Genomic DNA, 24107 nt, shown 5'->3' with positions numbered 1-24107 from the left:
CCCACATCTGGAAAAGTGGCAGCATGGATTGCCTCTTGCAAACAGAATTGATTTTTCCTTAATGAAGCGGCTGTCAGTGGGCTACGGGGCTTGTTTAATTCTTGCGTGTTTTCAGACTGGGAATGAGATGCTGGGAAGGTTGTTAACCTTCTGAGGAAAGCGGAGGCCAAGTAAAAGGCTTCAGAAGGGTGAAGGATCCTTTGAGCTCCTGGATGCTGAGGAGGGGGTGCTCTGAGACCATTTGGGTTCATGATGAACCCTGCACACTTTCTGAGGACCCTGGGGAGAGGAGGGTATCTATTTGCCTTCGTAGTTTTTTGGGTCTGTTTCTAGTTCTCTCTCTCTTGTGTTTTGCTTTTGCTTTTCTCTCTGTCTAGAGGTTGCCTCCTCCCTTAGGGATGTTTCTCTCTCCTTCTTTCCCCTCCCCCCCATTCTTTTTATCCCCTTAGTCCTCTCCCCCATCTCTACTACCTCTTCACCTCCTCCTATCTCTCTCCTATTATCCTCCCACCCCCAGGGTGTGCTCTCTTTTTCTCTGATACCATCTCTTTCTCTCTTGATCTCTCTGTTATGCTTGGTCTCTTTTCTTTCCCAAGTTCATCTCTCTCTCTCTTTTTTAAAAAATTAATTAATTAATTAATTTTTGGCTGCATTTGGTCTTCGTTGCTGTGCGTGGGCTTTCTCTAGTTGCAGCGAGCGGGGGCTACTCTTCGTTTTGGTGAATGGGCTTCTTAGTGCGGTGGCTTCTCTTGTTGCAGAGCACAGGCTCTAGGCACATGGGCTTCAGTAGTTGTGGCATGCGGGCTCACTAGTTGTGGCTTGTGGGCTCTAGAGTGCAGGCTCAGTAGTTGTGGTGCACAGGCTTAGTTGCTCCGTGGCATGTGGGATCTTCCCAGACAAGGGCTCGAACCTGTGTCCCCTGCATTGGCGGGCAGATTCTTAACCACTGCACCACCAGGGAAGCCCTCCCTCTTTTAATAGTTCCTTCTTGTTCTGTTTTTCTGATGCTGTCTCTTTTTTTCTGTCTCTGTTATTTTCTTCTTCTACATTTTCTCTTTTCATGGGTTTATTTCCTATTTCTTTGGCTCTCTTTTTTCTTCCCTCTCTTTTGCTTTATTTTTATGCTTGATGATGTAAAATACATCGATAGTTTTATATTCTCATATCTGTGGAAGATCCGTGGTTCCATTTTTACTGTAACAACTCAAAGGCAGTAAGGTTATTTCTGAGCCCAGAGGAATCAGAAAGTACAATGGAGTTCAGCCTTTTAGCCCTTGGGGAAACCATACCGCAGGAGAGGCAGGACACACTAGTTAGAGACAGTGTCCTGGAGTCTCCTTCCTGCCACCAGTGTCTAAGACCCTGCTCATGTGAACAGAGATGCATATCCCTTCTCCTTGTACCAGCTTGGACATGGCAGTGTCTGTTAGTCCAACAGACAACTTAAGCCATCCTCTCTTTTCACCAACTTGGTGATTTCTCAGCAATAGATTACTTCTCATGTCTAGGTAATGAGTTATATGTTTGCCTTGTACTCAGTATAAGCTAGTGTCCTGGGCTTGCAGCATCCTGTCTCTGTGTGTGTAGGTATGAGGGCCCTGGAGTTGGGCTGCTGTGTCATCTTGGGAGGGCCACTTTTGCTCTCTGAGTCTGTCTCCTTATTTCTAAATTGGAGATCATGATACTTACCTTGCTGTATCCTGTGGGGATTAAATGAGATACTATGTAGACACTCAGTAAGAGTTGGCATTCCTCCTTCTTTGCTTCTTCTGTCACTCAAGATAGTCCCCTCTCTCTTTGTTTCCCAAGGGAAGGGCATCCTTAAGCTCCCACCTTGTTCCTTGCTCTGTTCAGGCTTGAGAAGATGGAAGGAATTAATATTCATTGGGCACTTAGTATGCATGGCCTCAGCTAACTGGCAAAGAGGTCTAGGTAGGTACACAGTTCACGTTTATAGTTTCAGGTTACTCTAGCAGTAGAACTCAACATTTGTTCAGTTTTTTTTTCAGCATACCTTTGTAGATACAGAGAAAAATAAAACAGTCTCTATCCTTGAGGAGCTTAGAGTCTGGTGTGGGAATAAAAACCTAAAAAACAGTTGGGGAGGGGTTTTACATCATGGGAAAGATCTGAGCAAGGGCACATGGATGTAAAACAAGATGGTGTACTCAGGGAAGAGTGCAACACTCAGTGTATGGGGACCTGGGCAGTAGTTTCATTCTGCCTGCCCTTCTCTTTCCTGTTCATCCCCATCTTGGTGGCAGAAATTCCATTTCCTTCAACTTTATGACCTTCCTTCTTCTCTCTCTCTCTCCCCTCTTTCCCATCCCAAAATGCTTTGCTCAGAACCTTGCTGAATTTATGGATAAATGAATAGCCCTTGCTGTTCTAAGGTTCCTATGGAGACCTGGAAGTGAGAATATAATTCCACTGATGCTTCTGGCAGTTCCAGTCTCTAAGATAAATCTTGAACTTAAATATGTCACTAAATTGACCAAATCCTTAAAGTGACAGATCTTCAAAACAATCAATTTCCTAAGATGACTGAAAAACCAAGATGGCAAGACTATTAAGATCATGAAAACTTTCAGATGACATCCCCTTTAGTGATCAAGGTACCATTGAAATCAGGTGACTATGTAATAAGGTTGCTATGGTGACCAAGTGACAAAAAGGACCATATCACTAAGGTGTCAAGGTGATGATCAGCTCAAACTGGCTGGTAAATGAGCCACTTACTGAAATGCATCTCTCAGGGAAGGTGAAGGCCCAGTCTGATCTCTTCTGTTTTCTCCTCAGGCTGCTCTGCGTAGATTGGCCGGGGTCTGTCCTGAAGGCCTCCAGGACTCTGACTTCCAGCAGCTGGTCCAGCCCCGGCTTGTGGACTCTTTCTTACTCTGCAGCAACATGGAGGAGAGTTTTGTGTAGCAAGTATGGGAGACGAAAGGCATTCGGCCTCATTCTCAAGCCCCCTCTGAGTACACACCTGTGAATGCACCTGACCACACACCAGCCCCCTCACCTCCTTATTTATACTTAATTTATTTTTTATGTGAAATTAACAGAGGGCTAAACATTATAGTAACATCATCAGGCAGTTTGTGGTCCTTGGGAGTCTTTTTTGTTTTTATTTTTTGACTTCTGTGACTTTTCAGTTGCAGATGTTGAAATGCATAATGGCTAATATGACAGATTGTCATGGGTGATTTCACTTCCTTTTGCTTTCTCTACTCTCACTATATAACCTTGCCTCATTTTTTTAAAAAAAAATCTGATAACAAGAGTATTTTAGCTGCCCAGCAGTTTTTCTTTTTTTCAAAGTTGGAATTGCTCTTTCTAAAAGATTTTAAATGCATTTCATAGTTGGACAGAATATACTGGAAGTTCTAGTTTTATTCTTTAATAAATGAAATCACATGAAATGTGTCTTGAATTTTCTGATTAAATTATGTCTTAGGCTAACTTCTTGCTTCCCAAGGTTTCATGCCACAAAAACTTTCTCAACTATTAAAACTGCATAGAAAGTATATTGTTTTCATAGCTGCATAAATGGGTTGATTTCTGAGTGATTTAGTGAGAAATCAAAAGGTTTCCAAAGTCCCAGAAACTCAGTTTCCCTTGGCTTGCTCTTCTTTAACCTCATGGTAAACAGTATCCTCAGATGAGGTTTTACTGAAAAATACCTCTTCAAAAGTATACTTGAAAGTAGTGGTGTGCTGGAGTTGGCTTATACCAGCTCACAAGGGACAGTTGTAAGGAATTCCTCCCAACTCCACATTCAGTGAGCTCATTTGGTACCTTGTAACTGGAAATACTGAGGGTATTTATACCACATAAATTGGAAGATGCTACAAATCAGAGGTTTTGTGTTTTTTTTTTTTTTCCACAGAGCTGGTTTACCAATATCATTGTTTGAAAGTATCACAAAAATCTATGAATATTTCTGAAAGATTTATTACTATTGTGATATGATTTTATGCAATTCAAGAAAGTTTTGAAATCCATTACATCAAGAGGCTAAAAGAATTACACAATCATATCAATATATGCAGAAAAAGCACTTGATAAAATACAATATCCTTTCATGATTTAAAAAAAAACTTTCAGTAAACTAGGAATAAAGGGAAATTTCCTCAACTTGATCAAGATTATCTACAAAAATCCTACAGCAAACATCATCTATGAAGCTAAGAAACTCAAAGCTTTCACAAAAGATCAGGTACAAGGCAAGGATATTGTCTCTCATCACTCCTTTTCAACATCATACTGGACATTCTAGCTAATGCAATAAGATAAGGAAAAAAAGCAAGTAGGTATGGTGATGGGTTAGCATACTTGAAAAACAGGATAACCACAAATCAAAAATATATAATAGACTCACAAGAAAACAAAAAGAAGAAAACACAAGCATAATACAAAAGAAAACCATCAACGACAAAAGAAAAACCAAAAAGAAAAAAAAAAAAAGAAACAAAGAAGAAATACAAAATCAACTGGAAAACAAGGTTTAAAGTGGCAATAAATATATATCAATAACTGTCTGAAATCTCAATGGACTAAATGCTCCAATCAAAAGACAAAGTGGTAGATATGATAAAAAAAACAAAACAAAAACCAAGAGCCTACAATATACTGCCTATAAGAGACCCACTTTAGGGCAAAGGACACATATGGATCAAAAGTGAGGGGATGGAAAACACTTCATGCAAACAGAAATGACAAGAAAGTGGGGTAGCAACATTCAGATAAAATAGATTTTAAAACAAAGACCATAAAGAAAGATAAAGAAGGACAGTATATAATGATAAAAAGATCAATACAAGAAGAGGATATTATACTTGCTAACATACATACATCCAATATAGGAGCACTTAAATACATAAAAGAAATATTGTCAGACATAAAGGGAGAAATTGATGGGAATACAATAATAGTAGGAGACTTTAACAGACCACTCATATCAATGGAAAGATTTTAGAGACAGAAAATAAATAAGTCAACAGAGATCCTAAGTGATATAATAGAACAGTAAGACTTAACTGATATATTCAGGACATAGTATCCAAAAAACCAGAATACACATTCCTTTCGAGTGCACATGGAACATGCTCTAGGACCACAAACTAGGGCACAAAACAAACCTCAACAAAGTTAAGAGTATAGAAATTATTTCAAGCATCTTTTCTGACCACAAAGGCATGAAACTAGAAATCAACCACAGGAAAAGAAACAAGAAAAAAGGATTACCTGGAGACTAAACCACATCCTACTAAAAAACCAATGGGTCAATGATGAAATCAAAGAGGAAATTTAAAAATACCTTGAGACAAATGACAATTAAAACACAACCATACAAAATCTATGGGATGAAGCAAAAGCAGCTCTTAAGGGGAGTTCATAGTGATATAGGCCTTCCTCAAAAATCAAGGAAAAATCTCAAATAAACAACCTAACCTACCACCTAAAAGAAGTATAAAAAGAAGAACAAACAAAACTTAAAGTCAGCAGAAGGGAGGAAATAATAAAGATCAGAGAGGAAATAAATAAAGATTAAAAATAGAAAAAAATCAATAAAACCAAGAGCTGGTTCTTTGAAAAGGTAAACAAAATGGACAAACCTCTGGCCAGTCTCACTAAGAAGAAAAGAGAGAAAACCCAAAAAAATAAGAAATGAAAAAGGAGAAATATCAACTGATACCACAGAGATACAAAAAAACCATAAGAGAATACTATGAACAATTATATGCCCACAAATTTGACAACCTAGAAGAAATGGACAACATTCTAGAAACATACAGCCCACTGAAATTGAATCAAGAAGAAATAGATAATTTAAACAGACCAATCACTAGAAGTGAAATAGAAACTGTAATTTAAAAAAAAAAAATCCCTGCAAACAAAAGTCCAGGACCACATGGTTTCACTGGGGAATTCTACCAGATATAATATACAAAGAAGAACTTACACCAATCCTTTTCAGACTCTTCCAAAAGATTGAAGAGGAGGGAACACTACCAAAGACATTCTATGAAGCCATCACTCTGATACCAAAACCAGATAAAGATGCTATCAAAAAAGAAAATTACAAGACAATATCTTTGATGAATATAGATGCAAAGTTTCTCAACAAACTATCAGCAAACTAAATCCAACAACACATAATAAAAGATCATACACCATGATGAAGTTAGATTCATCCCAGGGTCACAAGGATGGTTGAACATATGCAAATCAATCAATGTGATACACCACATCAACAAAAGAAAAGACAAAAAACACATGATCATCTCAATAGCTGCAGAAGAAAGCATTTGATAAAATTCAACATCCTTTGATAAAAACTGATAAAAACTCTTACCAAAGTGGGTATAGAGGGAACATATCTCAACATAATAAAGGCTATTTATGACAAACCTACAGTCAACATAACACTCAACAGTGAAAAGCTGAAAACCTTCCCACTAAAATCAGGGACAAGACAAGGATGCTCACTCTCACCACTTCTATTTAACATAGTATTGGAAGTCTTAATCACAGCAATCAGACAAGAAAAAGAAATAAAAGGTATCTAAATTGGAAAGGAAGAGGTAAAATTGTCATTATATGCAGATTACATGATACTATATATAGTAAACCCTAAAGATGCCACATAAAACCTATTAGAATTGATAAATGAATTCAGCAAGGTAGCAGGACACAAGATTAACATACAGAAAACATTTGCATTTCTTTACATCAACAATAAAATATCAAAAAGGGAAAGTAAAATAGCAATCCCTTTTAAAATCATATCAAAAAATAAAATAAAATACTTAGGAATAAACCTGACCAAGGAGGTGAAAGACTTATATGCTGAGAACTATAAAACACTGATAAAAGAAACTGAGGATAATTCAAAGAAATGGAAAGATATTCCATGCTCTTAGATTGGAAAAATTAATATTGTTAAAATGGCCATACTACCTAAAGCAATCTACAGATTTAATGTGATCCTTATCAAATTACCCATGACATTTTTTCACAGAACTAGAACAAAAAATCCTAACATTTATATGGAACCATAAATGACCCAGAATTGCCAAAGCAATCATAAGGAAAAAGAAAAAAGCTGGAGGCATAACCCTCCAGACTTCAGACAATACTACAAAGCCATGGTAATCAAAAGAGTGTTGTACTGGCACAAAAACAGGCATATAGGTCAATGGAGCAGAAAAGAGAGCCCAGAAATAAATCCACACACCTGCAATCAGTTAATCTTTGACAAAGGTGGCAAGAATATACAATGGAGGAAAGAGACAGTCACTTCAGCAAGTAGTGCTGGGCAAGTTGGATTGCTGCATGAAAATCAATGAAGTTAGAATACACCCTCACACCATACACAAAAAAAAACTCAAAATGGCTTAAATACAATATAAGACATGACAGCACAAAACTCCTAGAAGGGGACATAGGCAAAATATTCTCCAACATAAATTGTACCAATGCTTTCTTTTTTTATTATTTTATTTTTTTGAATTTTATTTTTTTATACAGCAGGTTCTTATTAGTTATCTATTTTATACATATTAGTATATATATGTCAATACCAACCTCCCAATTCATCCCCCCCACCTCACTTTCCCCCGTGGTGTCCATACGTTTGTTTTCTACATCTGTGTCTATTTCTGCCTTGCAAACCAGTTCATCTGTACCATTTTTCTAGATTCCACATATATGCATTAATATATGGTATTTGATTTTCTCTTTCTGACTTACTTCACTCTGCATGACAGTCTCTAGATCCATCCACGTCTCTACAAATGACCCAATTTCGTTCATTCCATTGTATATATGTACCACATCTTCTTTATCCATTCATCTGTTCATGGGCATTTAGGTTGCTTCCATGACCTGGCTATTGTAAATAGTGCTGCAATGAACATTGGGGTGCATATGTCTTTTTGAATTATGGTTTTCTCTGGGTATATGCCCAGTAGTGGGATTGCTGGGTCATATGGTAGTTCTATTTTTAGTTTTTTAAGGAACCTCCATGCTGTTCTCCATAGTGGTTGTATCAATTTACATTCCCACCAACAGTGCAAGAGGGTTCCCTTTTCTCCACACCCTCTCCAGCATTTGCTGTTTGTAGATTTTCTGATGATGCCCATTCTAACCAGTGTGAGGTGATACCTCATTGTAGTTTTGATTTGCATTTCTCTAATAATTAGTGATGTTGAGCAGCTTTTCATGTGCTTCTTGGCCATCTGTATGTCTTCTTTGAAGAAATATCTATTTAGGTCTTCTGCCCATTTTTTTATTGGGTTGTTTGTTTTTTTAATATTGAGCTGCATGAGCTGTTTATATATTTTAGAGATTAATCCTTTGCCCATTGATTCATTAGCAAATATTTTCTCCCATTCTGAGGGTTGTCTTTTCATCTTGTTTATAGTTTCCTTTGCTGTGCAAAAGCTTTTAAGTTTCATTAGGTCCCATTTGTTTATTTTTGTTTTTATTTCCATTACTCTAAGAGGTAGGTCAAAAAAGATCTTGCTGTGATTTATGTCAAAGAGTGTTCTTCCTATGTTTTCCTCTAAGAGTTTTATAGTGTCCAGTCTAACATTTAGGTCTCTAATCCATTTTGAGTTTATTTTTCTGTATGGTGTTAGGGGGTGTTCTAATTCATTCTTTTACATGTGGCTGTCCAGTTTTCCCAGCACCACTTATTGAAGAGACTGTCTTTTCCCCATTGTATATCCTTGCCTCCTTTGTCATAGATTAGTTGACCATAGGTGCGTGGGTTTATCTCTGGGCTTTCTATCCTGTTCCATTGATCTATATTTCTGTTTTTGTGCCAGTACCATATTGTCTTGATTACTGTAGCTTTGTAGTATAGTCTGAAGTCAGGGAGTCTGATTCTTCAAGCTCCGTTTTTTTCCCTCAAGACTGCTTTGGCTATTCCGGGTCTTTTGTGTTTCCATACAAATTGTGAACTTTTTTGTTCTAGTTCTGTGAAAAATGTCACTGGTAGTTTGATAGGGATTGCATTGAACGTGTAGATTGCTTTGGGTAGTATAGTCATTTTCACAATATTGATTCTTCCAATCCAAGAACATGGTATATCTCTCCATCTGTTGGTATCATCTTTGATTTCTTTCATTGGTGTCTTAATAGTTTTCTGCATACAGGTCTTTTGTCTCCCTAGGTAGGTTTATTCCTAGGTATTTTATTCTTTTTTTTGCAATGGTAAATGGGAGTGTTTCCTTAATTTCTCTTTCAGATTTTTCAACATTAGTGTATAGGAATGCAAGAGATTTCTGTGCATTAATTTTGTATCCTGCTACTTTACCAAATTCATTGATTAGCTCTGGTAGTTTTCTGGTAGCATCTTTAGGATTCTCTATGTATAGTATCATGTCATCAGCAAAGAGTGACAGTTTTACTTCTTGTTTTCCAATTTGTATTCCTTTTATTTCTTTTTCTTCTGTGATTGCTGTGGCTAGGACTTCCAAAACTATGTTGAATACTAGTGGCAATAGTGGACATCCTTTTCTTGTTCCTGATCTTAGAGGAAATGGTTTCAGTTTTTCACCATTGAGAATGATGTTTGCTGTGGGTTTGTCATATATGGCCTTTATTACTTTGAGGTAGGTCCCTTCTGTGCCCACTTTCTGAAGAGTTATCATAAATGGGTGTTGAATTTTGTCAAAAGTTTTTTTTCTGCATCTATTGAGATGATCATATCGTTTTTATTCTTCAATTTGTTAATATGGTGTATCACATTGATTGACTTGCGTATAGTGAAGAATCCTTGCATCACTGGGATAAATCGCACTTGATCATGGTGTATGATCGTTTTAGTGTGTTGTTGGATTCTGTTTGCTAGTATTTTGCTGAGGATTTTTGCATCTATATTCATCAGTGATATTGCTCTGTAATTTTCTTTTTTTGTAGTATCGTTGGTTTTGGTATCAGGGTGATGGTGGCCTCATAGAAAGTGTTTGGGAGTGTTCCTTCCTCTGCAAATTTTTGGAAGAGTTTGAGAAGGATGGGTGTTAGCTCTTCTGTCAATATTTAATAGAATTCACACACGAAGCCATCTGGTCCTGGACTTTTGTTTGCTGGAAGATTTTTAATCACAGTTTCAATTTCATTACTTGTAATTTGTCTTTTCATGTTGTCCATTTCTTCCTGGTTCAGTCTTGGAAGGTTATAACTTTCTAAGAACTTGTCCATTTCTTCCAGGTTGTCCATTTTATTGGCATAGAGTTGCTTGTAGTAATCTCTTATGATGCTGTGTACTTCTGTGGTGTCCGTTGTTAGTTCTTTTTCATTTCTAATTTTATTGATTTGTGTCCTCTCCCTCTTTTTCTTGATGAGTCCAGCTAAAGTTTTATCAATTTTGTTTATCTTCCCAATGAACCAGTTTTTAGTTTTATTGATCTTTGCTATTGTTTTCTTTGTTTCTATTTCATTTATTTCTGCTCTGATCTTTATGATTCCTTTCCTTCAACTAACTTTGGGTTTTGTTTGTTCTTCTTTCTCTAGTTCCTTTAAGTGTAATGTTAGATTGTTTGTTTGAGGTTTTTCTTGTTTCTTGAGGTAGGATTGTATTGCTATAAACTTCCCCCTTAGAACTGCTTTTGCTGCATTCCATAGGTTTTGGATTGTCGTGTTTTCATTGTCATTTATCTCTAGGTATTTTTTGATTTCCCCTTTGATTTCTTCAGTGATATCTTGGTTACTTAGTAATGTATTGTTTAGCCTCCATGTGTTTGTGTTTTTTACCTTTTTTCCCCTGTAATTGAATTCTAATTTCATAGTGTTGTGGTTGGAAAAGATGCTTGACATGATTTCAATTTTCTTAAATTTACCAAGGCTTGATTTGTGACCCAAGATGTGATCTATCCTGGAAAGTGTTCCATGTGCACTTGAAGAAAGTGTAATGTGCTGTTTTTGGATGGAATGTCCTATAAATATCAATTAAGTGTATCTGGTCTATTGTGTCATTTAAAGCTTGTGTTTCCTTATTAATTTTCTGTCTGATGATCTGTCCATTGGTGTAAGTGAGGTGTTAAAGTCCCCCACTATTATTGTGTTCCTGTCAATTTCCTCTTTTATAGCTGTTAGCATTTGCTTTACGCATGGAGGTGATCCTATGTTGGGTGCATATATATTTATAATTGTTATATCTTCTTCTTGGATTGATCACTTGATCATTATGTAGTGTCCTTGCTAGTCTCTTGTAACATTCTTTATTTTAAAGTGTATTTTATCTGATATGAGTATTGCTACTCCAGATTTCTTTTGATTCCCATTTGTGTTGAATATCTTTTTCCATCCCCTCACTTTCAGTCTGTATGTGTCCCTAGGTCTGAAGTGGGTCTCTTGTAGACAGCATATATATGGGTCTTGTTTTTGTATCCATTCAGCGAGCCTCTGTCTTTTGGTTGGAGCATTTAATCCATTCACATTTAAGGTGATTATCGATATGTATGTTCCTATGACCATTTTCTTAATTGTTTTGTTTTTGTTTTTGTAGGTCCTTTTCTTCTCTTGTGTTTCCCACTTAGAGAAGTTCCTTTAGCATTTGTTGTAGAGCTGGTTTGGTGGTGCTGACTTCTCTTAGCTTTTGCTTGTCTGTAAAGCTTTTGATTTCTCCATCAAATCTGAATGAGACCCTTGCCAGGTAGAGTAATCTTGGCTGTAGGTTCTTCCCTTTCATCACTTTAACTATATTGTGCCACTCCCTTCTGGCTTGTAGAGTTTCTGCTGAGAAATCAGCTGTTAGCCTTATGGGAGTTCCCTTGTATGTTATTTGTCGTTTTTCCCTTTCTGCTTTCAATAATTTTTCTTTGTCTTTAATTTTTGTCAGTTCGATTACTGTGTGTCTCAGCATGTTTCTCCTTGGGTTTATCCTGCCTGGGACTCTTTGTGATTCCTGGACTTGGGTGGCTATTTCCTTTCCCATGTTAGGGAAATTTTCGACTATAATCTCTTCAAATATTTTCTCTGGTCATTTCTCTCTCTCTTCTCCTTCTGGGACCCCTACAATGTGAATGTTGGTGTGTTTAATGTTGTTCCAGAGGTCTCTTAGCCTGTCTTCATTTCTTTTCATTCTTTTTGCTTTATTCTGTCCTGCAGCAGTGATTTCTGCCATTCTGTCTTCCAGGTCACTTATCCGTTCTTCTGCCTCAGTTATTCTGCTATTGATTCCTTCTAGTGTAGTTTTCATTTCAGTTATGGTATTGTTCACCTCTGTTTGTTCTTTAATTCTTCTAATCTTTGTTAAACATTTCTTGCATCTTCTCGATCTTTGCATCCATTCTTTTTCCAAGGTCCTGGATCATCTCTACTATCATTAGTCTGAATGCTTTTTCTGGAAGGTTGTCTATCTCCACTTCATTTAATTCTTTTTCTGGGGTTTTATCTTGTTCCTTTATCTGGTACATAACCCTCTGCCTTTTCATTTTGTCTATCTGTGAATGTGATTTTCATTCTACAGGCTGCAGGATTGTAGTTCTTCTTGCTTCTGCTGTCTTCCCTCTGATGGATGAGGCTATCTAAGAGGCTTGTGCAAGCTTCCTTATGGGAGGGACTGGTGGTGGGTAGAGCTGGGTGTTTCTCTGGTGGGAAGAGCTCAGTAAAACTTTAATACACTTGTCTGCTGATGGGTGGGGCTGAGTTCCCTGCCGTTGGTTGTTTGGCCTGAGGCAACCCAGCACTGGTGGCTACAGGCTCTTTGGTGGGGCTAATGGCAGACTCTGGGAGGGCTCTTGCCAAGGAGTACTTCCCAGAACTTCTGCTGCCACTGTCCTTGTCCCCATGGTGAGCCACAGCCACCCCCCGCCTCTGCAGTAGACCCTCTAACACTAGCAGGTAGGTCTGGTTCAGTTTCCTATGGGGTCACTGCTCCTCCCCCCTGGGTCCTGATGTGCACACTACTTTGTGTGTGCCCTCCAAGAGTGGAGTCTCTGTTTCCCCCAGTCCTGTTGAAGTCCTGCAATCAAATTGCACTGGCCTTCAAAGTCTGATTCTCTGGGAACTCTTCCTCCCATTGCCAGACCCCCAGTTTGGGAAGCCTAACATGGGGTTCAGAACCTTCACTCCAGTGTGTGGACTTCTGTGGTATAATTGTTCTCCAGTTTGTGAGTCACCCACCTAGTGGTTATGGGATTTGATTTTATTGTGATTGTGCCCTTCTTACCATCCTATTGTGACTTCTCCTTTGTCTTTGGATATGGGGTATCTTTTTTGGTGAGTTCCAGTGTCTTCCTGTCGATGATTGTTCAGCAGTTAGTTGTGCTTCTGTTGCTCTTGCAAGAGGGAGTGAGCACACGTCCTTCTACTCTGCCATCTTGAACCAATTTCGATCTGTACCAATGCTTTCTTAGGTCAGTCTCCCAAGGTAATAGAAATAAAAGAAAAATAAACAAATGGGATCTAATCAAACTTACAAGTTTTTGCACAGCAAAGGAAACCATAAACAAAATGAAAAGACAACCCACGGACTGGAAGAAAGTATTTGCAAACGATGTGACCAACAAGAGCTTAATTTCCAAAATACTCAAACAACTCATACAACTCAATAACAAAATAAACAAACAACCTAATCAAAAAATGGGTAAAGACATAAGTAGACATTTATCCAAAGAATGCATACAGATGGCTAATAGGCGCATAAAAATGCTCAACATTGCTAATTATTAGAGAAATGCAAATCAAAACTATAATGAGTTATCACCTCACACCAGTCAGAATGGCCATCAACAAAAAGTCTATAAATAAGAAATGCTGGAGAGGGTGTGGAGAAAAGGGAACGCTGCTAAACTGTTGGTGGGAATGTAAATTGGTGCAGTGACTTTGGAGAGCAGTATGGAGTTTCCCTAAAAAGTTAAAAATAGAGTTACCTTATGATCCAGCAATCCCACTCCTGGGCATATATCTGGACAAAAGTATAATTTGAAAAGATACATGTACCCCTATGTTCATAGCAGCACTATTCACAATCGGCAAGACATGGAAGCAACCTAAATGTCCAACAACAAATGAATGGATAAGGAAGATGTGGTATATATACACAAAGGAATATTACTCAGCCATAAAAAAGATGGAAATATTGCCATCTGCAGCAACACGGATGGACCTAGGAATTATCATACTACCTGAAGTAAGTCAGACAGAGAAAGACAAATATCATGTGATATTGCTTGTATGTGGAATCAAAAAAATGATACAAATTAACTCCTTCACAAAACAGAAAGAGACTCACAGACATAGAAAACAAACTTATGGTTACCAAAGGGGAAAGGGGGGGAGGGATAAATTAGGAGGTTGGGACTAACATATACAGAGTACTGTGTATAAAGTAGGATCTACTGTATAGCACAGGGAACTATACTCAATACCTTGTAATAACCTATAAGGGAAAATAATATGAAAAAGAATATATATGTATATTTATAACTGAATCACTTTGCTGTACACCTGAAACTAACACAACATTGTAAATCAACTATACTTCAATAAAAAATAAATAAATAAAAATAAAAGATTCCCATTTATACCCTCCATTACAGATGGGGAAACTGAGACTTGATGAGGTTAAGTATGTTGCTAAAATCAAATAGTTATTACTAATGTGGGGATTGAAACCACATCTCTCTGACTTCAGAGGCTAATTAGAAGATAGCAGGACGTTAGCACCAGATACTTACAAGAAGGTAAACATGGCTCTGGATCTATGTAGAACCATCATCCTCTACCAAACATTATGAAAGTCGGATCTGGGCCCATGAAAGAAAAATAAAAAGGAATAAATGTTGGTATTACCCGTGAATTTAGACTGGAGGGTGGTGGGTTAGTTGTCAGTAAACCAATCTCCTTAGAAAGCCTGTAAAGCATACTGGTTAAAACAAATATGAGCTCTGTAGCGCACCTCAGTTTGAATCCTGGCTCTGCTACTTACTATCTGTGTGACCTTGGGCAAGATACATAACCTCTCTGTGCTTCTGTTTTCTCATCTGTAAGACAGGGTAATGATAGTGCTTTAATCATGCAGTTGTGAGAATTAAATGTGTTCATACATGGAAAAGGCTTAGACTAGTGCCTAACGACAAGTGCACAGTAAATGTGGCTACAGTTAAAGTTAACCAAATCCCACATTTGCATCTATGCAGGTTCCCTGACCCTTCTTACAGTGCCTCAAATATTAGACCCATAGCTTGTTAGAAGCAGAGACTTTATCCTGCAAAAGATGTAGGGACTATCTAGTCCCATCTCTACATCCCATACTTAGGAGTAGAGAGACTAGCCTAAAATTACACAGCAAATTAATGGAAGAGCTGGGACTTGGGTCCCAGAAAATTACAACTACTATCACCACAGCTGCCATTTTTTGAGCACCTGCTCTGTGCCAGGCGCTGTAACGTCCACGACTTTACTAAATTTTTAAAATGACTGTGCTAAGTAGTTACTATTAGTGCCTTCTTACAAATAAGTAAACTGAGATTCAGAGAGACTCTATGTTGTGCCCAACATCACATAACTGCTAGACAGGATTTGAGCAAAGGCTGTCTGACACTAAACCCATCATCATTCTACTTTGGTGCACAGATGTTTTACACATAAACCCAAACACCACGCTCGATCTTAAAAACAGAAGTATAGCACACTTTGTCAAATTCTGAGCTTTCTCTTTATTTGAAAAATATATAGTTTGCATTTTTTAAAAAATTTATTGAAGTATAGTTGATTTTCAATGTTGTGTTTAATTTCTGCTGTACAGCAAAGTGACTCAGTTATACATATATATATTATTTTTCATATTATTTTCCATTATGGTTTATCACATGATATTGAATATAGTTCTTTGTGCTTTACAGTAGGACCTTATTGTTAGTTTGCATTTTTATTTAAATAATTTTTAAGCACTGATAAACTTTATTCATTTGTTAAAATTACAGTAATAGATATGAAGATTATTTCAGAGAGAAAGTGAATGGGAATGAGACAATGAAATATAACTTAAATAACCAAAGTAGAAATCCTGTGCAGTTTCTGATCAATACCAGGAAAATCTCTAAAATAGCTTCTCCTTAGCCTAGTTTCAGAGTAAAGCATCAAAGACAAATCAAAGTAGATGCTGTATGTTATCAGTTCCAATTTTAAAGCCATGACAGCTTTTGGGAACAATTGTTTTAAAATTCCTTTTTTGTTAGAGATCTCTGATGGTCCCTTTGTAGAGATTCTATTTATGTCCACAATCTTCTGTCTCCTTCCCTGTGATTTTTATCTGTGATTCTTTATACAGTTTGGGGCTATCCATGACTGATAAAAGGAAAAATTAGAGAATATTTATATGTGTGTGTTTGTGAGTCTCAGACTTGAGGCCCTCCAAGGAAACCGTGGAGTCCAAATAGAAATCTGTAACGGGCTATTTGCATATTTTTCACATTTTGGCAACACATAAAAATGAGATCCTTGTCATTTTACTACATCATTTACATGGCTTTTTCTTTAAAGTCCATGGTCTCTCTCCTCCACCCTGAGACTAAATTGGTCTCACTTCAGGCATATCAACCTTTCAAACCGAGACATTTCTCACTTTGGTGCAGGCCATGGTGACCATGGATGACAGCTAGGATATGGGGGTAACACTGCATGTGAGTGAGGCTCCTTGGGTTTCTGCCCTCAGGGAAGGCCAGGAAAGAGAAAGAGAAGCTTTCAGAGTATTTTTCAGCTTCATTATTCAGGTCACTTCTGCCACTGCTCCAGCTGTGCTATGCTTTCACTTCGACCCATGCATACCTTGAAGTGCAAGGTGGGGAGAGAGGCATGCTAATTTTTGAGGTCTTTGAAAAATTTATTCTTCACATCTCAAACATGTTAAAATTTAATAATAAGCTTACCTATACTTCTACAGTGCCTCTCAAGTTAAAAGTTCATTTGGGAAGTTCTGTTTAGATGGTTTGTCTTGAGAAATGCACCATATGACCATCTGAGGAAATTCACTGCCTCATACCAAGTTGGCACTTTCCCTGTGGAGGTCCATGCAGACAATTTCCAAATTTTGAACAAGACATTTCAAAGGCCCGTGTACTGGGCAAGGAAAGTGGAGGTCTTTCCTTAAAATTCACATCCAATCTCATTTCCCAGCCCCAGAAAACAAATCCCATCTGGTTTTCCAGCATTTTCCTCCAGGGCCTGGTATTTGGAGCTTTCCCATGGGGTTCTTCAGAGAGTAATAAACACGGAGGACCACAAAAGCAGAAGGTGCTCATGGATGCCAGATGTCACACCACCAAACAGGAAGAAATTGGCCCTTGGCAAAGGCAGTCAATGTCTCTTTCTCTGAGATTGCTCCTCAGGAAGGCTCCTATCACTCCATTCATTCTGGCAGCTCTGAGTCAAATGACCAGTAGACGTTTTCACTTTCTCTAAGAACTTGCCCAAGATGTCCATCTCCTTGTCTATCTCTTGGCACCTGTGTTTGATGGCCTTGTGGAGTAATTGCATGTGCTGGTGGGCCTTCCTCTCCTCCCTGCAGCTGACCATGTGAGCCCACCTCAGCTGTACTGTATATTCTGCCTTTAAGATCAAGACTTCCTTCACTTTGCTGAATCTCGTGTGAGCCATGGCTCAAACCCTGGACAGGGGAGACCACAGAGCAGATGGGGTTCCAGGCTGTTCAACTGCAAGAATATCTGGGAGCCTTTCTGTAGTTTTCAAGTTACTATTTAACTCGCTTTTGTAGGGTTGGCTGCTCACTGTGACTTCTGATCAAAGGACAGTGGAATCAACTTCCTGCCCCAAAGACCAGTCCAGGAGAGTCAGGGAGCAGGGCATATACCTCATCTCCAACCTCTGCCTTCCTTCTACAGGCACATCTCATGGAGTGGGATGGAACTCCCTAGAGTTCTCTCAAACCAAACTTGAACTTTTAATACTTATTCATCAATTAAAATATCTTTCCTCTCACCTTTTTTGTTTAGTGATATTCCCTAACAGTTAAGTGACTCTCATTTTACTGCCTGAAACTTCCTTAACAATGGAACTAGCTAAGCCCTGAAATCATAAAATTGCAGGATCACAAAATACAATTAAAAATCCACATAATCTTTTCAAAGACTGGAACCAGAGAGCTCATGTAGTCCAAGCCCAAGACTCATGCACGTGTTATTATTTACTGATCATATGACATCTTGAACCTTGTAGATATTTTAAATTTTTGTATAGAGAGGATAGTGGTACGTTTGTACAGTGAAGTACTATAAATGAAGTACTGGAAATTTGTCATACTGATACATTTCAAAACAACAATCCATATTTTGGACTAGAAAAAAGAGTTATGAAAGATACATACAGTTCAATAACATTTATATAAAAGTTTATACAGACTAGGAGACAAGATGGCAGAGTAGAAGGACTTGAGCTTAACTCCTCTCATGAAAACACCAAAATCACAACTAACTGCTGAACAAAGATCAACAAAAAAGACTGGAACCTACCAAAAAAGATATTCTATATCCAAAGACAAAGAAGAAGCCACAACGCGATGGTAGGAGGGGCACATTCGTGATAAAATCAAATCCCATACCTGACTGGTGGGCTACCCACAAACTGGAAAATAATTATATTCCAGAGGTTCTCCCACAGGAGGATTCTGAGCCCCACATCAAGTTCCCCAGCCTGGGGGTCTGGCATTGGGAGGAGGAGACCCCAAAACATTTGGCTTTGAAAGTCAGTGGGACTTGATCACAGTAACTCCACAGGACTGAGGGAAACTAAATGGAGGGTGCACACAAGGTCTCACTCACTGATGTGAGCTCTCCTGGAGGCTGCCATTTTGTCACAAGACCTGGCCCCAGCCAACAGCCTGTAGGCTCCAGTGCTGGGACGCCTCAGGCCAACCAACAGGGTGGGAACACAGCATCACCCATCAGCAGACAGGCTGCCCAAAATTTTCCTGAGCCCACAGCCATCTCTAAATACAACACTTGACACGGCCCTGCCCACCAGAGGGACAAGACCCAGCTCGACTCACCAGTGGCCTGGCAGAAGTCCCTCTCACCAGGAAGCCTGCACAAGCCTCTTAGACCAGCCTCACTTACCAGGGGGCAGACATGAGAAGCAAAAGAAACTACAACCCTGCAGCCTATGGAATGGAAACCACAATCACAGAAAGTTAGACAAAATGAGATGGCAAAGAAATATGTTCTAGATGAAGGAACAAGATAAAACCCCATAAGAACAACTAAGTGAAGTGGAGGTAGGCAATCTACCAAAAAAATAATAATTAAAATAATTAAATAATTAAATGTAATGATAGTAAAGATGATCCAAGATCTTGGAAAAAGAATGGAGGCACCGACCAAGAAGATAGAAGAAATGTTTAACAAAGAGCTAGAAGATATAAAGAACAGACAAACAGATGAACAATACAATAACTGAAATGAAAAACACACTACAAGGAATCAATAGCAGAATAACTGAGGCAGAAGAACGGATAAGTGAGCTGGAAGACAAAATGGTGGAAATCACTGCTGCAGAACAGAATAAAGAAGAAGGAATGAAAAAAAAATGAGGACACTATAAAGGATCTCTGGGACAACATTAAGCACACCAACATTCACATTATAGGGGTCCCAGAAGGAGGAGAGAGAGAGAGAGAGAAAGGACCTGAGAAAATATTTGAAGATATAATAGCTGAAAACTTCCCTAACATGGAAAAGGAAATAGTCACCCAAGTCCAGGAAGCACAAAGAGTCCGAGGCAGGAGTAACCCAAGGAGGAATGTGCCAAGACACATAGTAATCAAACTGACAAAAATTAAAGACAAAGGGAAAATATTAAAAGCAACAAGGGAAAAGCAACAAATAACATAAGGGAATCCCCATAAGGTTATCAGCTGACTTTTCAGCAGAAACTCTGCAGGTCAGAAGGAAATGTCATGATATATTTAAAGTGATGAAAGGGAAAAATCTACAATAAATAATACTCTACCCAGCAAGCCTCTAATTCATATTTGATGGAGAAATCAAAAGCTTTACAAACAATCAAAAGCTAAGAGAATTCAGTGCCACCAAATCAGCTTTACAACACATGCTAAAGGAACTTCTGTAGGTGGAAAAGAAAAGACCACAACTAGAAACAAGAAAATTATGAATGAGAAATCTTACCAGTAAAGGCAAACATACAGTAAAATAGCAAATTATTGACACAAAAATATGATATCAAAAGCAGCAATTGTGAGGAGAGTACAAATGCAGGATATTGGAATGCATTTGAAATTAAAAGACCAGCAACTTAAAAGAGTCTTGCATATATATAGACTGCTATATCAAAACCTCATGATAACCACAAACCAAAACTCTGTAATATATACACACACACACACAAAAAAAGGAATCCAAACATGCCACTAAAGTTAGTCATCAAATCACAAGAGAAAAGAACAAAGGAGGAAGGGGAAAAAAAGACCTACAAAAACAAATCCAAAACAGTTAACAAAATGGCATTAAGAACATACATATCGATAATTACCTTAAATATAAATGGATTAAATGTTCCAACCGAAAGACATTCACTGGCTGAATGGATAGAAAAACAACACTCCTATATATGCTGTCCATCAGAGACCCACTTCAGATCTTGGGACACATACAGACTGAAAGTGAAAAGATGGAAAAGGTATTCCATACAAATGGAAATCAAAAGAAAGCTGGAGTAGCAATATGCATGTCAGACAAAATAGACTTTAAAATAAAGATCGTTACAAGCGACAAAGAAGGACACTAAATAATGATCAAGGGATCAATCCAAGAAGGAGATATAGCAATTGTAAATATATATGCAACCAACATAGGCACACCTCAGTGTATGAGGCAAATGCTAACAGCCATAAAATGAGAAATTGACAGTAACACAATAATAGCGGGGGACTTTAACACCCCACTTACATCAATGGACAGATCATCCAGACAGAAAATCAATAATGAAACACAGACCTTAAATGACACATTAGATCAGAGGGACTTAATTGATATTTATAGAACATTCCATTTGAAAGCAGCAGAACACACATTCTTCTCAAGTGCACATGGAACATTCTCCAAGATAGATCACATGCTGGGCCACAAAGCAAGCCTCAGTAAATTTAAGAAAATTGACATTGTATCAAGCATCTTTTCTGACCACAGTGCTATGAGATTAGAAATCAACTACAAGAAAAAAAAACTGCAAAAAACAGAACCACGTAGAGGGTAAATATGCTACAAAAAAAACCCCAAAACACATTAATGGATCACTGAAGAAATCTAAGAGGAAATCAAAAAATACCTAGAGACATGAATATGAAAACACAATGATTCAAAACCTATGGGATGCAGTAAAAGCAGTTTTAAGAGGGAAGTTTATAGCAATACAACCATACCTCAGGAAACAAGAAAGATCTCAAATAAACAACCTAACCTTACACCTGAAGTAACTAGAGAAAGAAGACCAAACAAAACCCAAAGTTAGTAGAAGGAAAGAAATCATAAAGATCAGAGCAGAAATAAATGAAATAGAGATGAAAAACAATAGCAAAAATCAATGAAACTGGTTCTTTGAAAAGATAATCAAAACTGATAAACCTTTAGCCAGACTCATCAAGAAAAAGAGGGAGAGGACTCAAATCAATAAAATTAGAAATGAAAAAGAAGCTACAACGGACATCACAGAAATACAAAGGATCATAAGACACTACTACAAGCAATTATATGTCAAAAAATGGACAACCTAGAAGAAATGGACAAATTCTTAGAAAGGTTCAATCTTCCAAGACTGAACCAGGAAGAAGTAGAAAATATGAACAGACCAATCGCAAGTACTGAAATTGAAACTTGATTAAAATTCTCTCAACAGACAAAAGTCCAGGACCAGATGGTGTCACAGGCAAATTCTATCAAACATAGGGAAGAGTTAACACCTATCCTTCTGAAATTATCCCAAAAAATTGCAGAGGAAGGAACACTCCCAAACTCATTCTATAAGGCCGTAATCACCCCTGATACCAAAACCAGACAAAGATACCACACTCACAAAAAGAAAATAACAAGCCAATATCACTGCTGAACATAGATGCAAAAATCCTCAACAAAATACTAGCAAACTGAAACCAGCAATACATTAAGAAGATCATATACCATGATCAAGTGAATTTATCCCAGGGATGCAAGAATTTTTCAATATTCACAAATCAATCAGTGTGATACACCACATTAACAAATTGAAGAATAAAAACCATATGATCAATCTCAAAAGATGCAGAAAAATCTTTTGACAAAATTCAATGCCCTTTTATGATACAAACTCTCCAGAAAGTGGGCATAGAGGGAACCTACCTCAACATGATAAAGGCCATACATGACAAACCCATAGCTAACGTCATACTCAACAGTGAAAAGCTGAAAGCATTTCCTCTAAGATCAGGAAGAAGACAAGGATGTCCACTCTTGCCACTATTATTCAACATAGTTTTGGAAGTCTAGCCATGTCAATCAGAGAGAAAAAAAAAAAAAAGAAACAAAAGGAATCCAAATTGGAAAAGGAGTAAAACTGTCACTGTTTGCAGATGACATGATACTATACTAAAAAATCCTAAAGATGCTACCAGAAAACGACTAGAGCTCATCAATTATTTGATAAAGTTGCAGCATACAAAATTAATACACAGAAATCTGTTTCATTTTTATACACTAACAACAAAAGATGCATTTACCATTGCATCAAAAAGAATAAATTTCCTAGGAATAAACCTACCTAAAGAGGCAAAAGACCTGTACTCCGAAAACTCTAAGATGCTCATGAAAGAAATTGAAGATGACACAAACAGATGGAAAGATATACCATGTTCTTGGATTGGAAGAATCAATATTGTCAAAATGACTATAATACCCAAAGCAATCTACAGATTTAATGTAATCCCTACCAAGTTACCAATGGCATTTTTCACAGAAAGAGAACAAAAAAATTTTAAACTTATATTGAAACACAGAAGATCCCAAATAGGCAAAGCAATGTTGAGAAAGAAAAACAGAGCTGGAGGAATCAGGATCCCTGACATCAGACTATACTATAAACCTACAGTAATCAAAACAGTACAGTACTGGCACAAAAACAGACATATAGATCAATGGAACAGAATAGAAAGCCCAGAAATAATTAATTGCCCATAGGTGTGTGGGTTTAATTGTTGTAGATTAGTTAATTAAACAAAGGAGACAAGAATATTCAATGGAGAAAAGACAGTCTCTTCAATAAGTTGTGCTGGGAAACCGGATAGCCATATGTAAAAGAATGAAATTAGAACATTCTGTATTACCATACCCAAAAATAAATTCAAAGTGGATTAAAGACCTAAATGTAAGATTGGATACTATAAAACTTTTAGAGGAAAACATAGGCAGAACACTCTTTGACATAAATCACAGCAATATCTTTTTGGATCCACCTCCTAGAGTAAGGGAAATAAAACAAAAATTTAAAAATGTGACCTAATTAAACCTAAAAGCTTTTGCACAGCAAAGGAAACCATAAACAAAATGAAAATATAGCCCACAGAATGGGAGAAAATATTTGCAAATGAAGTGACCAACAAGGGATTAATCTCCAAAATATACAAACAGCTCATGCAGCTCGATATCAGAAAAACAAACAACCCAATCAAAAATGGGCAGAAGATCTAAATAGACATTTTTCCAAAGAAGACAAACAGCTGGCCAAGAAGCACATGAAAAGATGCTCAACATTGCTAATTATTAGAGAAATGCAAATCAAAGCTGCCATGAGATATTTCCTCACACTGGTCAGAATGGCCATCATCAAAATGTCTACAAACAATAAATGTTGGAGAGGGTGTGGAGAAAAGGGAACCTTACTACACTGTTGGTGGGAATGTAATTTGTATAGCCACTTTATGGAGAACAGTACGGAGGTTCCTTAAGAAGCTAAAAAAAGAGCTACCATATGATACAGCAATCCCACTCCTGGGCATATATTTGGATAAAACCATAATTTGAAAAGATACATGTACCCTAATATTCATATCAGCACTATTTACAATAGTCAAGACATGGAAGCAACCTAAA

At 37.6% G+C, this 24107-nt stretch overlaps 1 protein-coding gene and 1 long non-coding RNA gene across 6 annotated transcripts in view; both read left to right on the top strand.

Moving 5' to 3' along the window:
• Positions 1–3257, top strand: part of INSC (INSC spindle orientation adaptor protein) — a 128339-nt gene extending 125082 nt beyond the window's left edge. For all 5 annotated transcript variants that reach the window (XM_082341550.1, XM_082341548.1, XM_082341549.1 and 2 more), the window contains one exon: positions 2800–3257. In XM_082341550.1, coding sequence (XP_082197676.1) covers positions 2800–2928 — 129 coding nt within the window. In that variant the 3' untranslated portion in view covers positions 2929–3257. The remainder of the gene's footprint in view (positions 1–2799) is intronic.
• Positions 1–24107, top strand: part of LOC309605651 — a 923254-nt gene that overhangs the window by 442098 nt on the left and 457049 nt on the right. The window lies entirely within an intron of this gene.

Source organism: Balaenoptera borealis, assembly GCF_965194805.1.
Source record: "Balaenoptera borealis genome assembly, chromosome: 11".
NCBI classification, from domain to species: Eukaryota; Metazoa; Chordata; class Mammalia; order Artiodactyla; family Balaenopteridae; genus Balaenoptera; species Balaenoptera borealis.
This window is presented reverse-complemented; position numbering and strand designations above follow the sequence as displayed.